The following is a 19,427-nucleotide window of genomic DNA, read 5'->3' as shown; positions in this document are numbered from 1 at the left end:
CTCTCTGACCAGATTGTGCTTTTACTCTGCACCTTACAATGGTAGGTATTCATAGCCTAGAAGCAGTGGCTAAGTTTGGGGAGGGCAGGGGGCAAGAGAGAGTTGGGTGCTGACGCTCAGAGTGGGCCTGGGCGTTCTGAATATTTACACAAGAAGCTATATGACAGGGATGGTACCAGCAGGCCCCACTTAGCGTTTCCTCCATTATCAGCTGAGGCTCACAAATTACTAACTCGCACCAGTCTGGCAAGATGAATGCAAGTCAACAGATGTTTCAAAGCATAAGCCAACTGCATTCTTGTTCGTTGTCTCCAGAGCACACAGCATATGGCTGGTTAGGACCATCAGCGACCTCAGGCAAGTGCTCTTTGGAGGCAACAGCCAGATGGACGACTACCCTTTGTGAGTGAGCCCTGGTGCCTGCTGAAGGCTGATATAATAGCTTCTCCTGCCTGTCCCTTCCTCCACCATCCATATGAACACATGCTCCCCCTACCCTTGAACTCTGGGTTGGAAGAACTCCTACTCCCCCCAGGCTGGAACCTCTCCAAACAGAACAATGTGTACTCTATGGAGAGGAAGCTGGGAGGAAGGTGCATGAGAAATTCAAGGTTAGGTGGTAAGTGCCATCCCTGTAATTATATAGTCCTAAAAATTCAAGGTTAAAGTGCTTTTCACATTGTTATTTAAAGTGCTATTGGGATAAACAAATAAAAGAATGAGACCTGGGGAAAAAAAAAACCACTTGGTGCTGCTGAGCAAGATGGGAAGATCAGGCCTAACACCACAGGAGGAAATAACAGGGCCAAGGGCAAGCAAAGAACATAATCTACCTAGCTTTGAGCAAGCTTGCAGTACTGGAGCATGTAGATAACTGACCTCCAGCGTGGGGAAAGGGCAGCTGGAGCAGACTGGGTTCTGGCCTGGAGAATGAAGACAAAGGGTGCTAGTAAGTGAGACACTTCAGCACAGAGCGGGGTGGTAACAAGCAGAGGGTCAGACTGACTGGCTTGAGGTCTGATTTATTGATCAATGACCTAGAAAATGGAACATCCAGGAAGAGAACATCTGCAGATGATGTGTCCCCCCCGACCGGCAGCTGCTCTGAGCGAACTAGGCCATAACACAAGCTGTCAGTCCGAGTGTGTTACCGAAGGCTGGGGCTGGCTCCTAGAGAAGGCTGCCTCTGCCATGATTTAAGACTGGGTGCAACTTCCATTAAACTTGGTTTAATACCCAGTGATCTCTCCACACATCTCCTGAATCAGTCAAAACTTGTGTCTGGCATGTTTCCACAACCAAAGAGGACAAGGACAGACCTGCTACAGACTCTCTCCAATGAGGTAGGAAAGACAGTCTATAGCAGAGTCTGGTATAGTTCTCCTCATTGCTCAGGGAAAGCAGGCCAGGACCACCTTTAAACTCTGCTGTTGCTAGCAAATATTCAGCTGCAGTGTGAACAGAACTGCTCTATTGCCCTGTTGAGTTTCACAGCTGCCTATTCCTTGTGATGAGCTATAAAGTGAAATGCAAATGAGCCAAGCAAATTCCTCTCTACAGCCTGCACAGATCACAACAGCACAAACCAACTCAGCACAACAGGGATTTCTGCAGGAAGGACCCTGGCCCAGAAGCAGCTGAGGAGCCGTGTCACCCATTTAAGTAAAAATGACGACAACAAGGAGGAAGAGGAGGAGGAGAAAGTGGTGGAAATGGGAGCTGAGGGCACTTAGTGCCTCATGGGTCAGGCAAAAGGAGAAGAGACCCAAATTAGGAATGCAGGGGAAAGAGGCACGTGGCAGAGAGACAGCAGCACATGAGGTGGTGGGGAAGGTAAGCCAGGGACTCAGGAGAAAAGGCTCTGGTCTGGCTCAGTAACCCAACACACAGTGCATTGGCTTTTCAGAGAAAGAGCAACGGAAAGATACAGAAAGGGAAGAACAAAGGACTGAAAGAGGAATCGATGGAAGAGGGAAGCGGAGGAAACAAGAAACGCCTCTTTTCAGGTTAGTGCATTTTACGTTATTTATTCATATTACTTCCTTTCTTGAATTTCCATGGCAGTTTCACACTCCGGCAGTTTCTAATTGTAACCAATGGGAAACTGTATTGTCTGTGGCTCGTTAGTTCTGGAAGCACCCAGTCCTACCTGGACCCATTCTTCCGAGAGCTCACCACTGACATGTTAAACCCTCCCCCATTGCCCTTTAGGCATGACCCAGAGCTTTCTTCATTTCCACCCTCTTTTCATTGCTGAGATGCTGTTCCGCATGGTCAAGCTTCTGAAATTAACTTGAGTGTGTAAATGGTTTTGGAGGTGGATCTTAGGGGCTGCAGCCTGTGACTGTTAGTTTTGCATGAAAAACATTTATCTGTAGGTCTAAATAACAGAGAGAGGAAGGGAGATAGCCCTGTGCAATTCAACCAGCCAGCCCAGATAATGAAACAGATAAGAGTGATGGTCTTGCATGGCAACAGAGGAATATTGGCAAACCGCTGTCAGGGCATCAGAATATTTGTGCTCTAAGGTCACATCCTCCTCCCCTCCCGCATCCCCACATCTTCCAGCACTGTTTTGGGGGGAAAGAGGGTTGGGCTTGTCTGAGCTGCTCATGCAGAGAAAATAACTGTTGTTCAGAACTGTACTGGCTTAAGGAGCTGGATCACAGTGCACAGCGTCTGTTCACTCTTGCAGCCTATCCCAGGGCTGGCCATATTTTCGCTGACATCCTCACTCACCCGGATGCAGAGGCAGAAGAGTAAACAAAAGGCATCCATGTTAATTCCTGCAGAGCTAGAGACGCAGGGAAATGAGTCTGCCAGATGGAGAAGGGCAAAATCCAGAGGGCAAAAGGGCCCAATGGAGAGGGAAAAAATCTTAGCTAGAGATGAGTGGAGCTGACAGTCTCCGTGTAACTAAACCAGAAGTTCCCTGCTATGGTAAGAAATAATATCCTGACACCATCCCCCATCCCTGCACTGTGGCCTAGAACAGGGGTTCTCACAACACATTTTTTGGGGGCCTTAAAGTGCAACCAACTCTTACTGGTGGCTGCGCTGAAATTTTTCTTAAAATACTTAATTAACATTAGGAAAAAGAAATAAACATGCCCATAGACACAGCCAAATCATTGTAATTTATTGAAACATTTTGCAGACTCAGTAATAAAATAACGTAGTTGTCTCTACTCTTTACTGGCCCTGAACAGAATAGAAACACAAATAAGGTGCTTTGCGGGTTCTTGTCTTTGTTGTTCTTGTTACTTTTGGGTTTTTTGCTTGCTTTTTTAAAAAGACTTGCTAGCTAGTAAGTCTGCTGCTGTGAAAAGTGGTATTAACAAACATATAAATATCACTTTTCACAGCAGCAGACTTGCTCAGTCCTGGCAAGCCCGGGGACAAATTAAGCCTTGGATGGGAAGGTTGGTAGGGGGCAAATGGGGGAGGGAAACATGATGGGCTGGCGGAGGCAGCGGGGCCCAGGGAGATGGGAGTGTGAGCCCCACAGCTGGGGATTGGAGGCCCGTGGCCAGAACCTGCTGCCTGCCCTCACACCAGGGCTGGAGCCTAGCCCTACCATCCCCAGGAAATTCACTAGCTGCCCGCTTCTCCAGCACTTGTCTCTTCAGAGGGGGGCAGGGTCCAACCCCTGCTGGTGGCCCTGTGGGAGGGACGACTGCTTTGCACCCTCTCCCATAGCACTGCCTAGAAGACTGTGGCCGCAAGAAAAGCCACTGGTGGCCACATGCAACCGCAGTGGCTGCATTTGAGAACTGCTGCAGAAGCACATCTTCTGTCGCCACTTCATTTATCTATGCATCTGACATTGTAGGTAGGCATGTCTGTGCATACACAGGGTGTTAAAGAGCTGTTCGGCTTGCTGCCCTTCCGAGGACAGAGAGAAGGGGCCCTAGGAGGGGGATTTTCCTGCTAGGTTCACAAGCAGCACACTCACAATAAAGTTCTGAGGCTCATAAAATCTGGGGAAAAGCTGGAGTCTACAACCAATAATAAAGCTCTTACATGTGGACATAGAAGAGGTAGGTAAAACATTCCATAGGAAAGGAACATATGAGCAATGGGAGCCATTAAACTGCTGCCAGTTCTTGGAAGCCTCTACAATTTTCTGCACAGATGGACAATTTACAGCTTTCCTTCCTCCTTTACCATTATGCAACAGACAGAGCTAATAAAATTTTTGCAGAAAACAGTCCTGGTCTCCTAGGCTCATTGTCTTTGTCTCTGCAACACAGAATTTGGTGAGTCACAAATACCAGTAGTAGGAAGTTGCAGATTTACAATAATAATAAAAGGTTTAGAATACATGGTGGTTTTAGCCAAAATAATTTTTTTCCTAGTTTTTGCAATGGGAGGATGTGGACGTGACTCTGACTGTTCTGGGATGCTAAGCTGGCTAGGCTCAAGGAGCCTGTGGAAAAGCTCACCCCCTTCCCACTGGCTTCCACGGAATAGTGTTCATCTCAACCGAGGGCAAACTTTGACCTGGATAATGACAACAACACAAAACTCCAGAGGCTCTTAAGTGAAAAAAATGACACAAACCAAAAGCCTCTGGAAATGTCTTGAAAGAAAACAAATATTCAAAATAGCAAAAGGTGCAAATGCTGACGTCACTAATCACAATTTCCACAAGTTTATCCCCACTACTTGTTTTTTTTGTTATATTAGGAGTATTTCCTGATTTTAAAAAGGAGCATTCAGTGGCCTGGTAAAAAAATTAATCAATCAATCAGCCCATAACATTCTTATCAACCATAGATCCCAGCAGAGGGGTTATTTTAGGACTCTTTTCCCCGCCTCTTTTCTTTTTCTTTTTTTAAAAACTACACAATAGTCCTAAAAATAAATACTGTGATGGGACAGAAATTCCTGAGAATTAAGGACAGCCTGACCTGGCCTAATTTCAGCCAGTTCAGAAATGTGATGGGAGGGTTTCTTTATAAAATTAGGGGGAGAAAAATCCGATAAAACATGCAAAAGCAGGAGATTGTTTCTATTTAGGGCTACAGTGGAAACCTGACCTTAGAGCCAGTCAAAAATTATTTTATTGAACTATTTATTTGAAAACGTTCAGGGTTTTTGCCAGGAAACGAAAATTCCCAAAACCAATTTTAATTATTTTTTATTTTTGTTTGTTTTGTTTTCCTGATTGAAAACTGAGAAGTTTAACCAAAAAACAAATTTTGTTTTTTCAATTATGAAAAAATGGAAAAATTTAACAAAAAATTGAAAGTTTTTTGTGAAAATGGCTGTTTCACTGAAAAGCCATTTTTTGCCTAAAAAAGTTTTAAAGACTTTTTTTTTTTTTTTTTAAACCAGCTGTATCTGAAGCCTTTGAAAAAATCCAGGGTTTGCTTATGTGGGGGGGGGAGACAGGTGGAGGGGGCACTGATGAAAGCACAACTAAGAGCTTCAAGGCTGAAACTTTGAGCATCAGTCAGCACAGCCCCAAAGGAAGTAACCAGTCCCTGTTAGCCTGACTGTGCTATACGGGAGACAAGGTGTGTGAGGTAATATCTTTTATCGGATCAACTTCTGCCGGTGAGACAAACATGCTCTTGAGCTACTCAGAGCTCTTCTTCAGGTCTGCGAAAGGGACTAAGAGCAGGTCTACATTTAAAACACTGCACCAGTGGAGCTGTAGCGCTTAAGTGAAGACACTCCTACCCCAATGAGAGAACTTCTCCCATCAGCCCAGTTAATCCAGCTCTGCAATAGGTGGTAGCTACGTCAACAGGAGAAGCCCTCCCGCCAACATAATACTATCTACACCTGAGCAACACCGTTATACTGATCTAACAGATACAGATCTGTAGGGTAGACCTGGCTTTACAGTGTCACAGCTAAATACACGATTGAACAGATAGTTTTGCAGAAGTTAGCACACATTCGAAAAGACCAGTCAAGGTGAAGTGGCCTGTTAATATCCCTGTTTACCAATTTTACTATCTGAATATTCGTTTTCTTTCAAATATCTCCCAGAGGTCCGGTCTGATGACAAAGCTGTCCTTGATGACAACATGGAGATCTCATGCAGCTCCTTTGGACACCAGTCTTGACAGGCCCCATGAATGAAGGAGGACTGCGACACCATGCCCAGACTCAGCTCCCTTTGAAATAGGAGGACAAGGCCTGTGCGGTTACCTCTCAGCTGTCGAAGAAAGCAGTGCCGAGAGAGAGGCGAGGAAACGGACAGAAATGGGTGACGAGTACTGGTAGTTATTTCATGGAGTGCCATAAGCATGCAGGATGCTTTACAGAACACATGCACAGACAGGGTACATGCCTTGAACAGTTTATGGTCTAACTCAAACAAATACCATACTCAGGACAACTTTCCCAGCATGTCACTGGGGCTTCAGGAAAGAATGGAAGAGACTCGCAGGAGGAGAGCGAATCATACAACATGTTCAACCTGCCCCCATCCTGCAACAGCTGGGATCTTTGTCAGAAACTTAATGCCTAGAACTTTAGACCACCGCCACTCAGTTCTCTGGGAGCATCAGCCCCTTTTGCTGCCAACCCATCATCTCTCCAACCCTCTGGTACTTGCAAAACACACAGAAATGTTACACGCTGCTTCTCAATGAAGAAGAGGTCATACAGCCCATTTAAATCTTAGATGTACCCTATTGTTATGGACACAAAGTTCTGAACATGGCTCTTGTCAGAGCAACAGGTATGTCCTGCTTGCTTTTACCATCATATCAGTACACTCACGGCATGTACAGTAGGGCAGATAGCATTTTCTCTGGACTGATTTATTAGGGGACTGATAGAGGCCACCGTCATGTCTCTCTCCTCACTCTCTCCTTCCCTGTGCAAATGGAGCACACAGGCCTCAGTGACTTTGAGCTGTGACCATGAATTCTCCAAGGAGGATCTCAGACATGAGAAAAGATGAATCACCCAATTCTCTCCAACAATAAACCCCCTGCAGAATGCCACCAACGCTGGGACCAGAGGAGTATAAAAAGGGCCAGTGTCACATTTAACCTCCCAGCTGTGTCTCAAAGAATCCCCAACCTGGCTGCCTGATTTCCAGAATTCGGGGCATTCTCTAGCAGAGACAAGGGAACTCCAGGATTCAAAAGCTCCATTGTTTATCCTAGCACAGGGCTTAGAAATGGATACGGGCAAGCCCTACCTGGATCTGGCCTTTCCCCATGATTCGATCTGTGATCTCTCCATCTTCTTTGGTGAGCTTGGTTTTATTGTAGCATTTTTCATAGCACAAAATCCGTAGGGTCTGCGATCCCTCCAGCTCGATCTCAAACTCCTGCAGCAAGGGGAAGGAGAAGGGGAAGAGCAGCAATTAGTTAACAAGGAGATAGAGTCTTCTGGATATTTGACTCTGTACAGCCTCACTGAAACCAATCTGAAGGGACCACTCAAGGGACTGACATAGATCTCTTGTCTAATGGAGTGGGTCTTAAAGAGAGGTCAAGCAGAACAGTACTGAGCCCACTTGGGGGACACTCTGGAGGTGTCCCTTGGTCAAGTTTCAATATACTGTAGTGGTGAACCATTGAAATAAATAGATGGTCCCATATGTCTTGTGTGTAATTACACTAGGTTTAAAATACGCCTGCTATATAGAAGCAGGATGCTGAAAGCTAAGTTTATAACTGTACCCTCCCCTTTGAAAAATACTTCCTTATTCAGTGTATTGCCACATATTTATTTATTTATTTTTAAGTATATACACACACACACACACACACACACACACACACACACACGGGCAGTACAATCAGCTGGCTGATCACACAAAGGGCATCTGCTGCTGACACATTCATTTCATCAGTGAGTTTGCAAGATTAAAACCTCCTACAAACGGTGACAGCCCAGAGGAAACAACAGGAACCTGCAGACTGTGCTTCCAGATGTGCTGCACATGTGAGAAGGGTCCAGTTCATGCAGTATAGATTCCAAACCAAACAGCCACTTCATTTGCAAATGTTCTGCCCCAAGGTGATAAACAAGGCCCAGCATGTCTGATAAATCACATGAAGAACTCTCCATACCCACCTCATTCCAATTGGGCTCCGTAGTGTCCCTGTACACTCTGGTCTTAGCTTTGTTCACAAAATATCCAAAGGAATCCACCTCCAATGTGCAGTACAGGTCTGGAGGTGAGACACAGAATCAGTTAAGATTACCATAATTTTTTTCTATAAGCATTTCTTCCTAGATGCTTTCTCACCTAAAGACCTCTCTATACTGAGGACACTGGAACCAATGTAGCTACAACAGTGCAAACAATCAATGTACACGGGCTATGTAATGCAGCTTACCCTGTGCTGGTGCATGGCCTGTATTACACTGTGCAATGGGTCTACACTATGGGTTTGCAGCTACATAGTATGGGTGTAATTACGCTGGTGTAACCACAGCAGCGTAAGTGTCCTTAGCACACAGAGGCCCTTAATGCGTCCTCCCTGGTATTGGCACACATTCCTCAGTTCAGCCAGAAGATGCATTTCTGTCGCTTAGCAGAAACAGCACTTTGTCTCCTCCTTTCTTAGATTTGTTTTTGTGTGCAGTTACACAGAGAGAAATTTGGGCGCCCTGGAAGCTAGGGTCCATTCCAACGCTCAGCAGAGCCCAAAGGAAGACCCCACTGACTTCAGTGGAAACTGGATTGGGATCTTCCCGAATTACCTTAGCTGCTGCAGAAAGCGTGTGTGTATTTTAACAAGGACGCTCTCCCCACCCCACACACTGCTCAGCTTTGCCTTCTGCTTGATCCGCCAGTGAACTCCTAATCCAGTGTTTATTACCAGAGATGATGTTACTGCGAGATCAGGGATTGAGCCTTGAGATTTAACTGCAGGATCAAACAGGGTTGGAAAATGGGCAACGAGGGAGCAAGAGCCAATTTACCCATGAACTGTTGGGTAAGCAGCACATACAGTAAGAAAAATGACAGAAAATAGGGTAAGAGTGAAATGATTTGTGTTGGAGCCTGGTCTATTTGAGAGCTTTTATCCCTACAAAAAGCTAGTCAGCATCCCCTAAATGTACACTAATCCCCCACTCCCAATCACCCAAACTGACTCTCTTCACCAAACCCTGTATCCCCAAACTGACATCTCCATGCCCAGAGTACCCCATTCTTGTCCTTTGGCCCTAACAGACCCCCACTTGCATGTCACAGATCTGCAACTCACTTGTGCTCTGCTTGAACCCCGTAGCAGAATGAACAATGACGTTCAGGAATCCATAGAGCCCGGGCGATTCGTCATCTGTACAAAAGACCCAAGAAATTTTAGTTCAGCTTCACAGAGGTGGCAAAGGGGAAGAAGGAGGAGATTTACATCACAGAGATTGCAGAGTGGAAGATGAAGTGTCTAATCCCGGTAGCAGGAACGTGACATCTAGTCAGGTTTTTTTTTAGAAAGGAGTTGTAAGTTGCTCCAGGTATCACTCCTTTCCCAGACTCCTCTTGACAGTTCTGGAGTTTTTACAATCACACTTCATTATTTTTAAATTTTTCATCTCTCCCAGTGTTGCTGTGAAAGTCCCAAACAACAGAAGAAACCAACTGTCTATACGGGTAAAGAAGCGAAACTGATGATACACAAAGGGCTGTCAACTGCACAAAGGAAAACTGAAAAGTATTTTTATATTACAGCAGCACCTGCTGGTCCTAAGTGAGATAAGGGCCCCAGTGAGCTGGGCACGCTACAGAATAAGCGAGAGTTCCTGTCTCAAAGAACTTGTAATCTAAATAGGTGAGACAGACAAGGATTACAGAGGAAACAGATACAGAGCAGTGAAGACATTTGCCCAAAGTAACCCAGCCAGTCAGTGGCAGAGTAGGGAAAAACTTAGATCCAACTCAGCTTTTCTTATCTCTCAGTCGAGGATTTTCTCTCTAATCTGTCAGCGACACCGATTTTAGCTGTTACTTGTAACCACAGTAGGTAAAACTTTTCAGACAGAAGAGTGAGTCTTAAGCTGCTGGCATCCCTTTAACACTGGCCTGGCATTAAGAGTCAGAGATTGTAAGGATCTGCGGGACTAGAACCTGGGTCTGTGGAGCCTGGGGCAGCTGACACTCCCCCATCACCAGCAGGACACCATGCAGAGCTGCTGCCTAGGAGCACTGTGAAGATTAGGTGCGGCAGGAAGTACTGCCCAAAGTGTTCAGAGCAACAGCACCCTGCAGCCTTCTGATTGGCCCACGGTTACTACTTCGCCCTAGAGGTGCTCCAAGAAGTTGCCTGAGCAAGCAGGCAGAATTCTGCCTTGCTGCAGCTCCAGACCTTGCCTTGCTGTCTGACCTTAGGCCTCTGACTCTGGCCTGTCGCTGACTCTTGCCTCCTGACTCCAGTCTCGTAACTATTCCTGAATCTGAGTCTCTGACCCTGACTCTTGCCTACTTATTTCAGTTCTTGCACCTACTTGGATCCCTGCTTTCCAACTACCGCCTTGTGGCCAGCCCTTGGCTCCATGACACCAGCCCAGTAACAACCAGTAGGCCAGACTGCCCACACCCCGGACTCTTACAGAGAAACCATATGATAGATAGCGATTATGTACAGGCTGCATTTCTGAATACTGGACTCGTATCTGCAAACTCACCATCACACTAACTGACATGCACCACTCCGCAAATCTACTCACTGAGAACCAGCACAAACATGCTCTCAGCATCTCCGACACTTTGCCTCCCTACATTTGCTTCATTTCACGTTTTTGCTGCCTCAGGAGTAGCACTCATCATTTCATTATAAATGCCTCCCTGTCAAACATGCACTCCAAGAATTTCAACAAGTCAGCTCAAAATAATTTCACACTCATGCCTCCAGCTGACGAAGATGGAGATAGCACAACAGAACAGAGCAGCTTCCCCACCACACACATGCCATCTGAAAATCCTACGTGCCTGTCTCAGTCATAGGCAGGACTGTGGCTACTTCACCCCTTTTTCTCATGTCCAGCCTGTTCATTTTTAAATCACATTCTAAAGAATATATCTAAGAGAGAATGCCGCAGACATCCATGTGCCAGGGAAGTGGAAGGGCTGGACTCCAGCAGGAACGAGTGGGGCTAGTGGCCAGAGCTGCTGTGGGTACAATGGCTAGGGGGTTAGTGGTAGGAGGACAGGGGGAGGGACTTCAGGCCATTGAATGATGGGGAAAAGTAAAAGGAACAATAACAACTGAAATAATATGAGAATCCACCCAATAACAGTGGGGGAGATGGAGAAAAGCCACAGGGGATGGGCAGGAATTCATTGTCAAAGGAGCAGTGGGGGAGAAAGTGAACTGCAAACATTCCACAGATTGTATTTATTTATACTGTGGGACTGAATAACTCTGGAACCTTTGAGCAGACCCTCCCCTGCCTGCTCCCTCTGCTTGCTGCATCTTGTCTACTCAGAGCAAGCTTCTGGGGGCCATCAAATCTTCCTAGAGCAACTAGCTGCAGCAGACCTGGGTTGTTTAGGGTTTAAGTGTGGTCAGAATCAGGATTGTTTTATAAGACCATCCACTCACAGCTGTCTTGAGGCCTGAATGGTAAGAGCAGGACAAGAGGGATGTAAAGGAAAGGCAGGGGCTGGGTTATAACTGTAGCTGGTCCACATGAGGGCACTGACAACCGCTCTCACCTTCTTTATTGATGGTAAGGGGGATGTTGTGGACGGTCTGAAGCTTGACGCAGGAGTTTGTCAGCATCTGGAGCTCCACGGACGTGAGCGAAAAGCTTTTAAAGCCTGTCAAGGAAATTCAGAGAGGGAATGGTATCTGCCCAGGGCACAGAGCTCCATGGACACTCCCCCCAAGCCCAGGCAGAGGGTACTGACAGAAGCTTCCAGGGCAATGCTAGCAGATGGCATAAGGGAACATTTCTCTGGTTGGAAGGAACCCCAGCTCAAGCACAGGCTCCTTGGCCATACTGTCAGGAGGCTTCAGCTCAGTCACATGCAGGGGTTCACTTGTCCTATGGCTAGTCTCTGGATCTTGCACACAGAATGAAAGACTCTTCTCACCTGATAGAGCGATAGCCAACCCCTCTCCAAAAATAAAGCACTCCCTTTAGGCAAAGGCAGGGGAACAGGATGGGCCTTTCACTGCCCCAGAAGGGTAGACGACTCTGGTTTTGGCAGGTCAATGAGAGAAATGATTCCACTGGGGAGAGCTCTCCCTGTGCCCTAGCTCCCAGACATTCACATCTAGGGCTGGGAACAAAAGCACCTCCACTGGCTTCAACTGCAGTGACAGGGCAGGAGAAGAAAATAAATTCATCCATGTTGTCTCCTGGATATTCACACATCTCCTTCTCCTTGTGGCAGGGGGCCATTCCCCACTTCTGGCTAACTCCCCGGGATAGGGGAAGGTTGGACAATCCCTTCCCTGACTCCTCCTCCCTGGCAGGGTAGAGAGGCATATGCGCGGAGGTTACCCAGCTGGATGGTCTCTAGAATGCCCTAAGACAAGGGCTCTGATTGGACAAGGGACACTCACATTTCTTCTGCTGCTCCCGGATGTTCTCTCTCCACTCTGCCCGTTCGTAGTCTGACGAGATGAGGAATGTGTAACTCTATGCAGGAAGAGACAAGGGAACAAGGAACATGTCATTCTGACCCACCATCTCCCAGTGAGAGTTACTGGATCCAGACCCCACTTGTACACCTGCCAGCTTCCTCCCAGCACTGCTTTGGCAGTGCCAGCCGGGACCCTGGCACTGTGAACGCCCTCTTGCTGGTGCTGAAGGCATGCTGCTGAGGACACCTGCAGCCTGGGCTTCTTCAAAGGACCACCCTTTTAACGGCCGCTGGGACTGTGGCAGCATGAGCTTCCATGACTGCTGTCTACTCTGGCCAGGCCAGCCAATAGTGCGTGCCATGGAGATTAGGCAGATGTGTGGCTAAGGAAGCAGAAGCCAAAATGCCTTCAAAATGAGCTGAAGAAAATGCTGGTGACTAGATCTTGAAACAATGCATTGCCGAGTACATGCAGATACCACAGTCAACAATAACCCCACGCATACAGCACTGGAGATAAATCTAACCCCATGAGCCTCTCCCACTAGCTAAGAGAGCATCTCCATAGTCTGTTAGCACTAGGGGACCAATGAAGTCTACAGCCATGAAACTAGACCTATGAGTACCCTCCCCCTGCAACTTTACTAAAGGATGAGGCTATCGCGCAGCAGCTGTGGGGCTTTATCCCAGGGGAAGTGATGCAGTTCCCACCCCTATCTGGTTGGAACCAAGCACAGGCAGACAGTAGGGCGAGGGGTGAATTTCTGATATTTTTAAAAATGCAAATATACATGCAAATTAACGCTTGGGCTCCTGGTAAGTTGCCAACGTGGCCTTCAGCGTGGCACAGGCTGGACATCTGAGCTTGGAGACTATTTTCAGACAAGCCACTGGATGACGAGACAATTACAAACTGATGAATGCTTGAGCAGATCCGATTCCCTTGGATGGGGCACTGTGACACGCACATGCACACAGTCCCCCCTCTTGCGCCTCATTCTTGGTCCTGTATGCAAGGCCTCAGAGACAACCATGGAGCAGCTTACCTTGCCGTTCCGGTTGTGAACCCGGAAAGCCATGTTGGGAGACATCAGCAACAGCAGAGATTCCTGCTCAGACAGCTTCTTTTTCAACCTCTCAATGACCTTGCTGCCCTTGTTAGCCCTCTAGAGAACAGAGAGAGAATCACAGAAGATTAGGGTTGGAAGGGACCTCAGGAGGTCATCTAGTCCAACCCCCTGCTCAAAGCAGGACCAACACCAACTAAATTATCCCAGCCAGGGCTTTGTCAAGCCGAGCCTTAAAAACCTCTAAGGATGGAGATTCCACCACTTCCCTAGGTAACCCATTCCAGTGCTTCCCCACCCTCCTAGTGAAATAGTATTTCCTAATATCCAACCTAGATCTCCCCCACTGTAACTTGAGACCATTGCTCTTTATTCTGTCATCTGCCACCACAGAGAACAGCCTAGCTGCATCCTCTTTGGAACCCGCTTCAGGTAGTTGAAGGCTGCTATCAGATCCCCCCTCACTCTTCTCTTCTGCAGACCAAAGAAGCTCAGTTCCCTCAGCCTCGTAAATCATGTGCCCCAGCCCTCTGATCATTTTCGTTGCCCTCCGCTGGACTCCCTCCAATTTGTCCACTTCCTTTCTGTAGTGGGGGGGCCCAACACTGGATGCAATACTCCAGACGTGGCCTCACCCAGTGCTGAATAATCACTTTCCTCAATTTGCTGATAATGTTCCTACTAATGCCCAATATGCCGTTAACCTTCTTGGCAACAAGGGCACACTGCTGACTCATATCCAGCTTTTTGTCCACTGTAATCTCCAGGTCCTTTTCTGCAGAACTGCTGCTTAGCCAGTCGGTCCCCAGCCTGTAGCCGTACATAGGATTCTTCCGTCCTAAGTGCAGGACTCTGCACTTGTCCTTGTTGAACCTCCTCAGATTTCTTTTGGCCCAATCCTCCAATTTGTCTCGGTCACTCTGGACCCTATCCCTACCCTCCAACATATCTACCTCTCCCCGCAGCTTAGTGTCATCTGCGAACTTGCTGAGGGTACAATTCACCCCATCCTCCAGATCATTAATAAAGATGTTGACCAAAACCAGCCCCAGGACCGATCCCTGGGGCACTCCTCTTGATACCGGCTGCCAACTAGACATTGAGCCATTGATTACAACCCGCTGAGCCCGACAATCTAGCCAGCTTTCTATCCACCTTATAGACCATTCATCCAATCCATACTTCTTTAACCTGCTGGCAAGAATACTGTGGAAGATCGTATCAAAAGCTTTGCTAAAATCAAGATATATCACGTCCATTGCTTTCCCCATATCCACAGAGCCAGTTATCTCATCATAGAAGGCAATCAGGTTGGTCAGGCATGGACTTGTCCTTGGTGAACCCACGTTGACTGTTCCTGATCACCTTCCTCTCCTCCAAGTGGTTCAAAATGGTTTCCTTGAGGACCTACTCTGATTTTTCCAGGGACTGAGGTAAGGCTGACAGGTCTGTAGTTCCCTGGGTTCTCATTCTTCCCTTTTTAAAAGATGAGCACTATATTTGCCTTTTTCCAATCGTCTGAGACCTCCCCGATTGTCACAAGTTTTCAAAGATATTGGCCAATGGCTCTCCAATCACATCAGCCAATTCTCTCAGCACCCTCGGATGCATTAGATCTGGACCCATTGATTTGTACATGTCCAGCTTTTCTAAATAGTCCTCAATCTGTTCTTTCACCACTCAGGGCTGCTCACCTCCTCCCCATACTGTGTTGCCCAGGACAGCAATGTGGAAGATAACATTGGTTGTGAAGACGGAGGCAAAAAAAGCATTGAGTTCTTCAGCTTTTTCCACATCATCTGTCACTAAGTTGCCTCCCCATTCATTGAGGGTCCCACACTTTCCCTGACCTTTTTCTTGCTAACACACCTGTAGAAACCCTTCTTGTTACCCTTCAGATTCCTTGCTAGTTGCAACTCCAGTTGTGTTTTGGACATCCTGATTACACCTCTGCATGCTCAAGCAATATTTTTATACTCCTCCCTAGTCATCTGTCCAAGTTTCAACTTCTTGTAAACTTCCTTTTTGTGTTTAAGCTCACTGAAGATTTCACTGTTAAGCCAAGCTGGTCGCCTGCCATATTTGCTATTCTTTCTGAACATCGGGATGGTTTGTTCGTGCGCCCTCAATAAGGCTTCTTTAAAATATAGCCAGCTTTCCTGGACTCCTTTCCCCCTTGTATTGGCCTCTCAGGGGATCCTGCCCATCAGTTCCCTGAGGGAGTCAAAGTCTGCTTTTCTGAAGTCCAGGGTCTGTATTTTGCTGCTCTCCTTCTTTCCTTTTGTGAGGATCCTGAACTCAACCATCTCATGGTCACTGCTGCCCAGGCTGCCACACACTTCTACTTCCCCTACCAATTCTTCCCTGTTTGAAAGCAGCAGGTCAAGAAGAGAACAGCCCCGGGTTGGTTCCTCCAGTAGTTTCAAAAGGAAGTTATTCCCCAACACTCTCCAAAAACTTTCTGGATTGTCTGTGCACTGCTGTATTGCTCTCCCAGCAGATGTCGGGGTGATTGATTCTGGCATGAGACCACCATAATGTGGTCTAATGAGGGACTTCAATGTGGAGGAGGAGATTTGACTCGATTTTCTGATCTATCCCCCTCTTCCCTTCACAGGTGGCCAGACAACACTTCCATGCAGCAGTGGTTCTGCTGTTGGGGCAGGTGGAGCTCCACCCCATTTAGGAAATGGCTTGGATTCTGCAACACCCGAGAAAACGCATGTCTAGCAAACCAAGAGGGGACAACATTAGAACCACAGAGCCTACAATGAAAGAGGCTGACATGTTTATCTAGAGACCTGCTTATGCATCCAAATCCGCTAGGCTTCAAACACACTTAGAAGTCACTGCTGATATGGTATCTTTATATGTGATTAAAGCCACACCCAGGCTCGTGCTTAGATATCCAAGAGGTGAAATCTCTGAAAAACAGGCTCACCACATTTTATCCACTCTCATGTGACCTCGGCACAAAAGCTACCCCATTCCTCCCAATTCCTCCTTCAACAGTAAGTGTATCCAAAGACACAGCACCCTGAGCAGGGCCTGCCAACACCGTGGGAACATTCAACGCCTAGTTGCTGGATGCTTTGTTATTCCTGGATGCCCAGAGGACACTATCACACAAGGGATACTGCATCATGCCTAGCTATAGCTGCCTGACCAACCACTACATATGTAACCAAACGTTTAGTTCCACTGCATGTCACAAACAAGTGCCACAGCTTAGCAGCATTATCTGTCCAAACAAACTCTGGAGGTGAGTTATCCCCACCCCCCAGCAGCATCCCACTTACAGGTTGGGACACAACATGCACCCTGGGCTTGGGGAAGACGGCTCCAGCTCCCATTACCTTTTCTCGCTGGATGTCATTCTTCATCTGGGAGATCTTGATCTTCATGGCATCCAGCTCCTCATCAGGCACGAGTGGGATGTTGGGCACTGCCTCGGACTCATCCACAGTTTGGAAGCTGAGGTCTGTGAGCGGAATGTACCATTTACAATCATACTGCTGGCTTTTCCTGAAAAGAAGAGGGGACAGGGCTTTAAAACACGCTTGCGCTCCATCAGCTCACACTGCTCCTTCAATGCTTTCCCCCCTGGAGGTTTCAGCACTGCAGGTTACAAGACAGTGAAGCAGGCTCAATCTCATTGTAAGATGGAAGCACAGCTGGGGTAGGTCTGTTTTCCAGCAATGAATCTTGAAGGAGCCAATACCCACTACAATGCTACGTACAGTGTGCTGCCCATAGATTTTATTTTTTTTAATCCAGTGCTCACTCTTAAGCATCCCAAAGCACTTCCCAAATACAGTGATACAGTGAAACCCTGCTATAACGCGACCTTTGGGGTCCAAAAAATTCCAGCACGCTAAATGTGGGGTTGCGGTATAACGGGTTGCCAAACCAGTCAGTTTTTCAGTGGTCCCCAAAGTGGTGCATTGAGGTACACCACCTAGTGCTCCTGGTGCCTAGTGCCCAGCAGGGGAGAGGAGCTGCAGCCCCCCGCCAGCCAGAGACAGGAGAACTCCAGGGCTGCGGGCGCCGGTGCTCTCTGTCCCCAGCAGGTGCAGGTCTGCAGCTTCTCTCTAGCTTCAAAAGGAGCCTCAGCCTCGCGCCTGCTGGGGACAGAGAGCACAGGCGCCCGCAGCCTCGGAATTCTCTGTCCCCAGCATGTGCAGGGCTGCAGCTTCTCTCCCCTGCCATGGTGTTGGGGACCATTGGTACAGTACCATACTGTATTATACCTTAAAGGGGAGCCAACCTGTGATCGCGATATATGCGATTTTGCGTTATGGTGGGGCATGTTATTGCGAGGTTTGACTGTATCTTTAAATACAACCATCTCGGGGGCAGAACACAGCAAGCTGCACAACAGCTTACGATCATATAATGCGATGCCTCTGGGTGGGTCTTTGGCAGAGAGGATTGAACCTGGGACCTCTGGATCTAACAGCAGGAGCCTCTGCTGCCTGCTGCAGAAGTTTTTCACAAGCTGTAGCTGCCTCATAAACCCCTGTGAGATTCACCCACTAGAGGGAGATAGCGAGTAACCTTAAGCACAGGCTGTAGCAGGAAGTGAAGACCACCACCTGAAACTGCAGGGGGAATGAAGGGAGGCAGAGTTAAATGACCCCAGCTGGAATCTGTCCAGGATGCCACAGTTAGCACCCCTGCTTTTAGGAAGGTAGCCAGGCAGTAGTTAACTCCCCGAAGTGATCAGGATTTTGGGTCTGTCTCATCTGAAGGACTATGCTATTGTACGATGTTCCCTGTATGGGCCGCAGCTTTGCTGAGTTAGGTGCAGCTGCATGCACTGAACTAGCGTTCTGCCAAGTCCACTGCTCTGAATATAGCGTGTGAAGCACCGGAAAATGAGGTGTCAAGCGGGAAAATCCTCACCCGCCAAGCTGCTTCTTGAGCTTGGCGCACAGGAACAGGTCAGTGAAAAGAAAGACGTGGCGCAGTTTCCGAGCCCCCTCTACCAGCTCCACCATGAAACTGTCCTTCAAGAGCTGCCGGTGCTGTCAGAAAGAGGAGACACAGTTCTAGTTAGGAGAGGAGGGGTCGGTCTCTGAGCCAAGGCACTATAGTGCCTCATCAGTACCGCCGGTAAGATAAACCTCCCTAGCACCAGCCCAAAGCATGATCCCCATGTGACCCATCGCTGGTGGAACATGGCAAACCTGCCCCACCTACTGCTCTCTCCAGGACTTTCTGTTCCAAGGGAGACCCTCTCTGTGTGCCTCTCCGAAGCAGGGCCTGAGAAATGGATGATCAGTTGAGGGGTCTCATTAATAGGCCTGCATGTTTACTTCTTTCCCCACTTGTGCTCTCTCCCTGTTCATGTCCTTCCTTGAGGCTTTATCGTCCGGCTTTCTCAGACCCACTAAGGATGCATACTTTGCACAGAGGGCCATCCCCTCTCCTGCTAATCCTGGCCACTGAGTTAACTCTCTGTGGTCTAGTCCCTTCCTGCTGCTCTCTCCATCACTTGCGGCATGTGCATAACCAGAGAAAGCAGCTGAATGTTGGGTTTTAGTTTTTAACTGGAGACAAATCTCCACCTCCAGCTGGTGAACTGCCAGCTGGCTTAGGGCAAATACTTCTGAGAGCTGCACAGAACACGGTTACCCACTGCCTGGTGCAAATGCTGGACGGGTCACCCAGACTCTCCAGGCTCAGCCTCTCTTTCCAGTCACTCTTGACTTTCCAAGCATTTTCTTTGGGGGGCTGAAACTTCACCTGCCAGCTCTCACTCAAAGGAACCTCGCTGGAAACATCAAGCAAAATCCTTTCAGCTGCTTTAATTTATGGCAAGTCATTGACAGACCATTACC

At 47.7% G+C, this 19,427-nt stretch overlaps 1 protein-coding gene and 1 long non-coding RNA gene across 3 annotated transcripts in view; one reads left to right on the top strand and one right to left on the bottom strand.

Moving 5' to 3' along the window:
* Positions 1-19,427, bottom strand: part of BCR (BCR activator of RhoGEF and GTPase) — a 128,500-nt gene that overhangs the window by 17,576 nt on the left and 91,497 nt on the right. For both annotated transcript variants that reach the window (XM_050924452.1, XM_050924453.1), the window contains exons 9-16: positions 18,490-18,611; positions 16,941-17,109; positions 13,564-13,683; positions 12,498-12,573; positions 11,642-11,746; positions 9,195-9,269; positions 8,053-8,150; positions 7,169-7,300 (exon numbers count right to left, since the gene is read on the bottom strand). In XM_050924452.1, coding sequence (XP_050780409.1) covers positions 7,169-7,300; positions 8,053-8,150; positions 9,195-9,269; positions 11,642-11,746; positions 12,498-12,573; positions 13,564-13,683; positions 16,941-17,109; positions 18,490-18,611 — 897 coding nt within the window. The remainder of the gene's footprint in view (positions 1-7,168; positions 7,301-8,052; positions 8,151-9,194; positions 9,270-11,641; positions 11,747-12,497; positions 12,574-13,563; positions 13,684-16,940; positions 17,110-18,489; positions 18,612-19,427) is intronic.
* On the top strand, positions 316-7,164 carry LOC127035061 (uncharacterized). The gene is made up of 3 exons (XR_007769548.1): positions 316-619; positions 1,907-2,006; positions 6,004-7,164. It is a non-coding gene; the product is annotated as an uncharacterized LOC127035061 (long non-coding RNA).

Source organism: Gopherus flavomarginatus, chromosome 15 (assembly GCF_025201925.1).
Source record: "Gopherus flavomarginatus isolate rGopFla2 chromosome 15, rGopFla2.mat.asm, whole genome shotgun sequence".
NCBI lineage: Eukaryota > Metazoa > Chordata > Testudines > Testudinidae > Gopherus > Gopherus flavomarginatus.
Note: the sequence above shows the minus strand (reverse complement) of the source record. Positions and strands in the feature narration are given on the sequence as shown.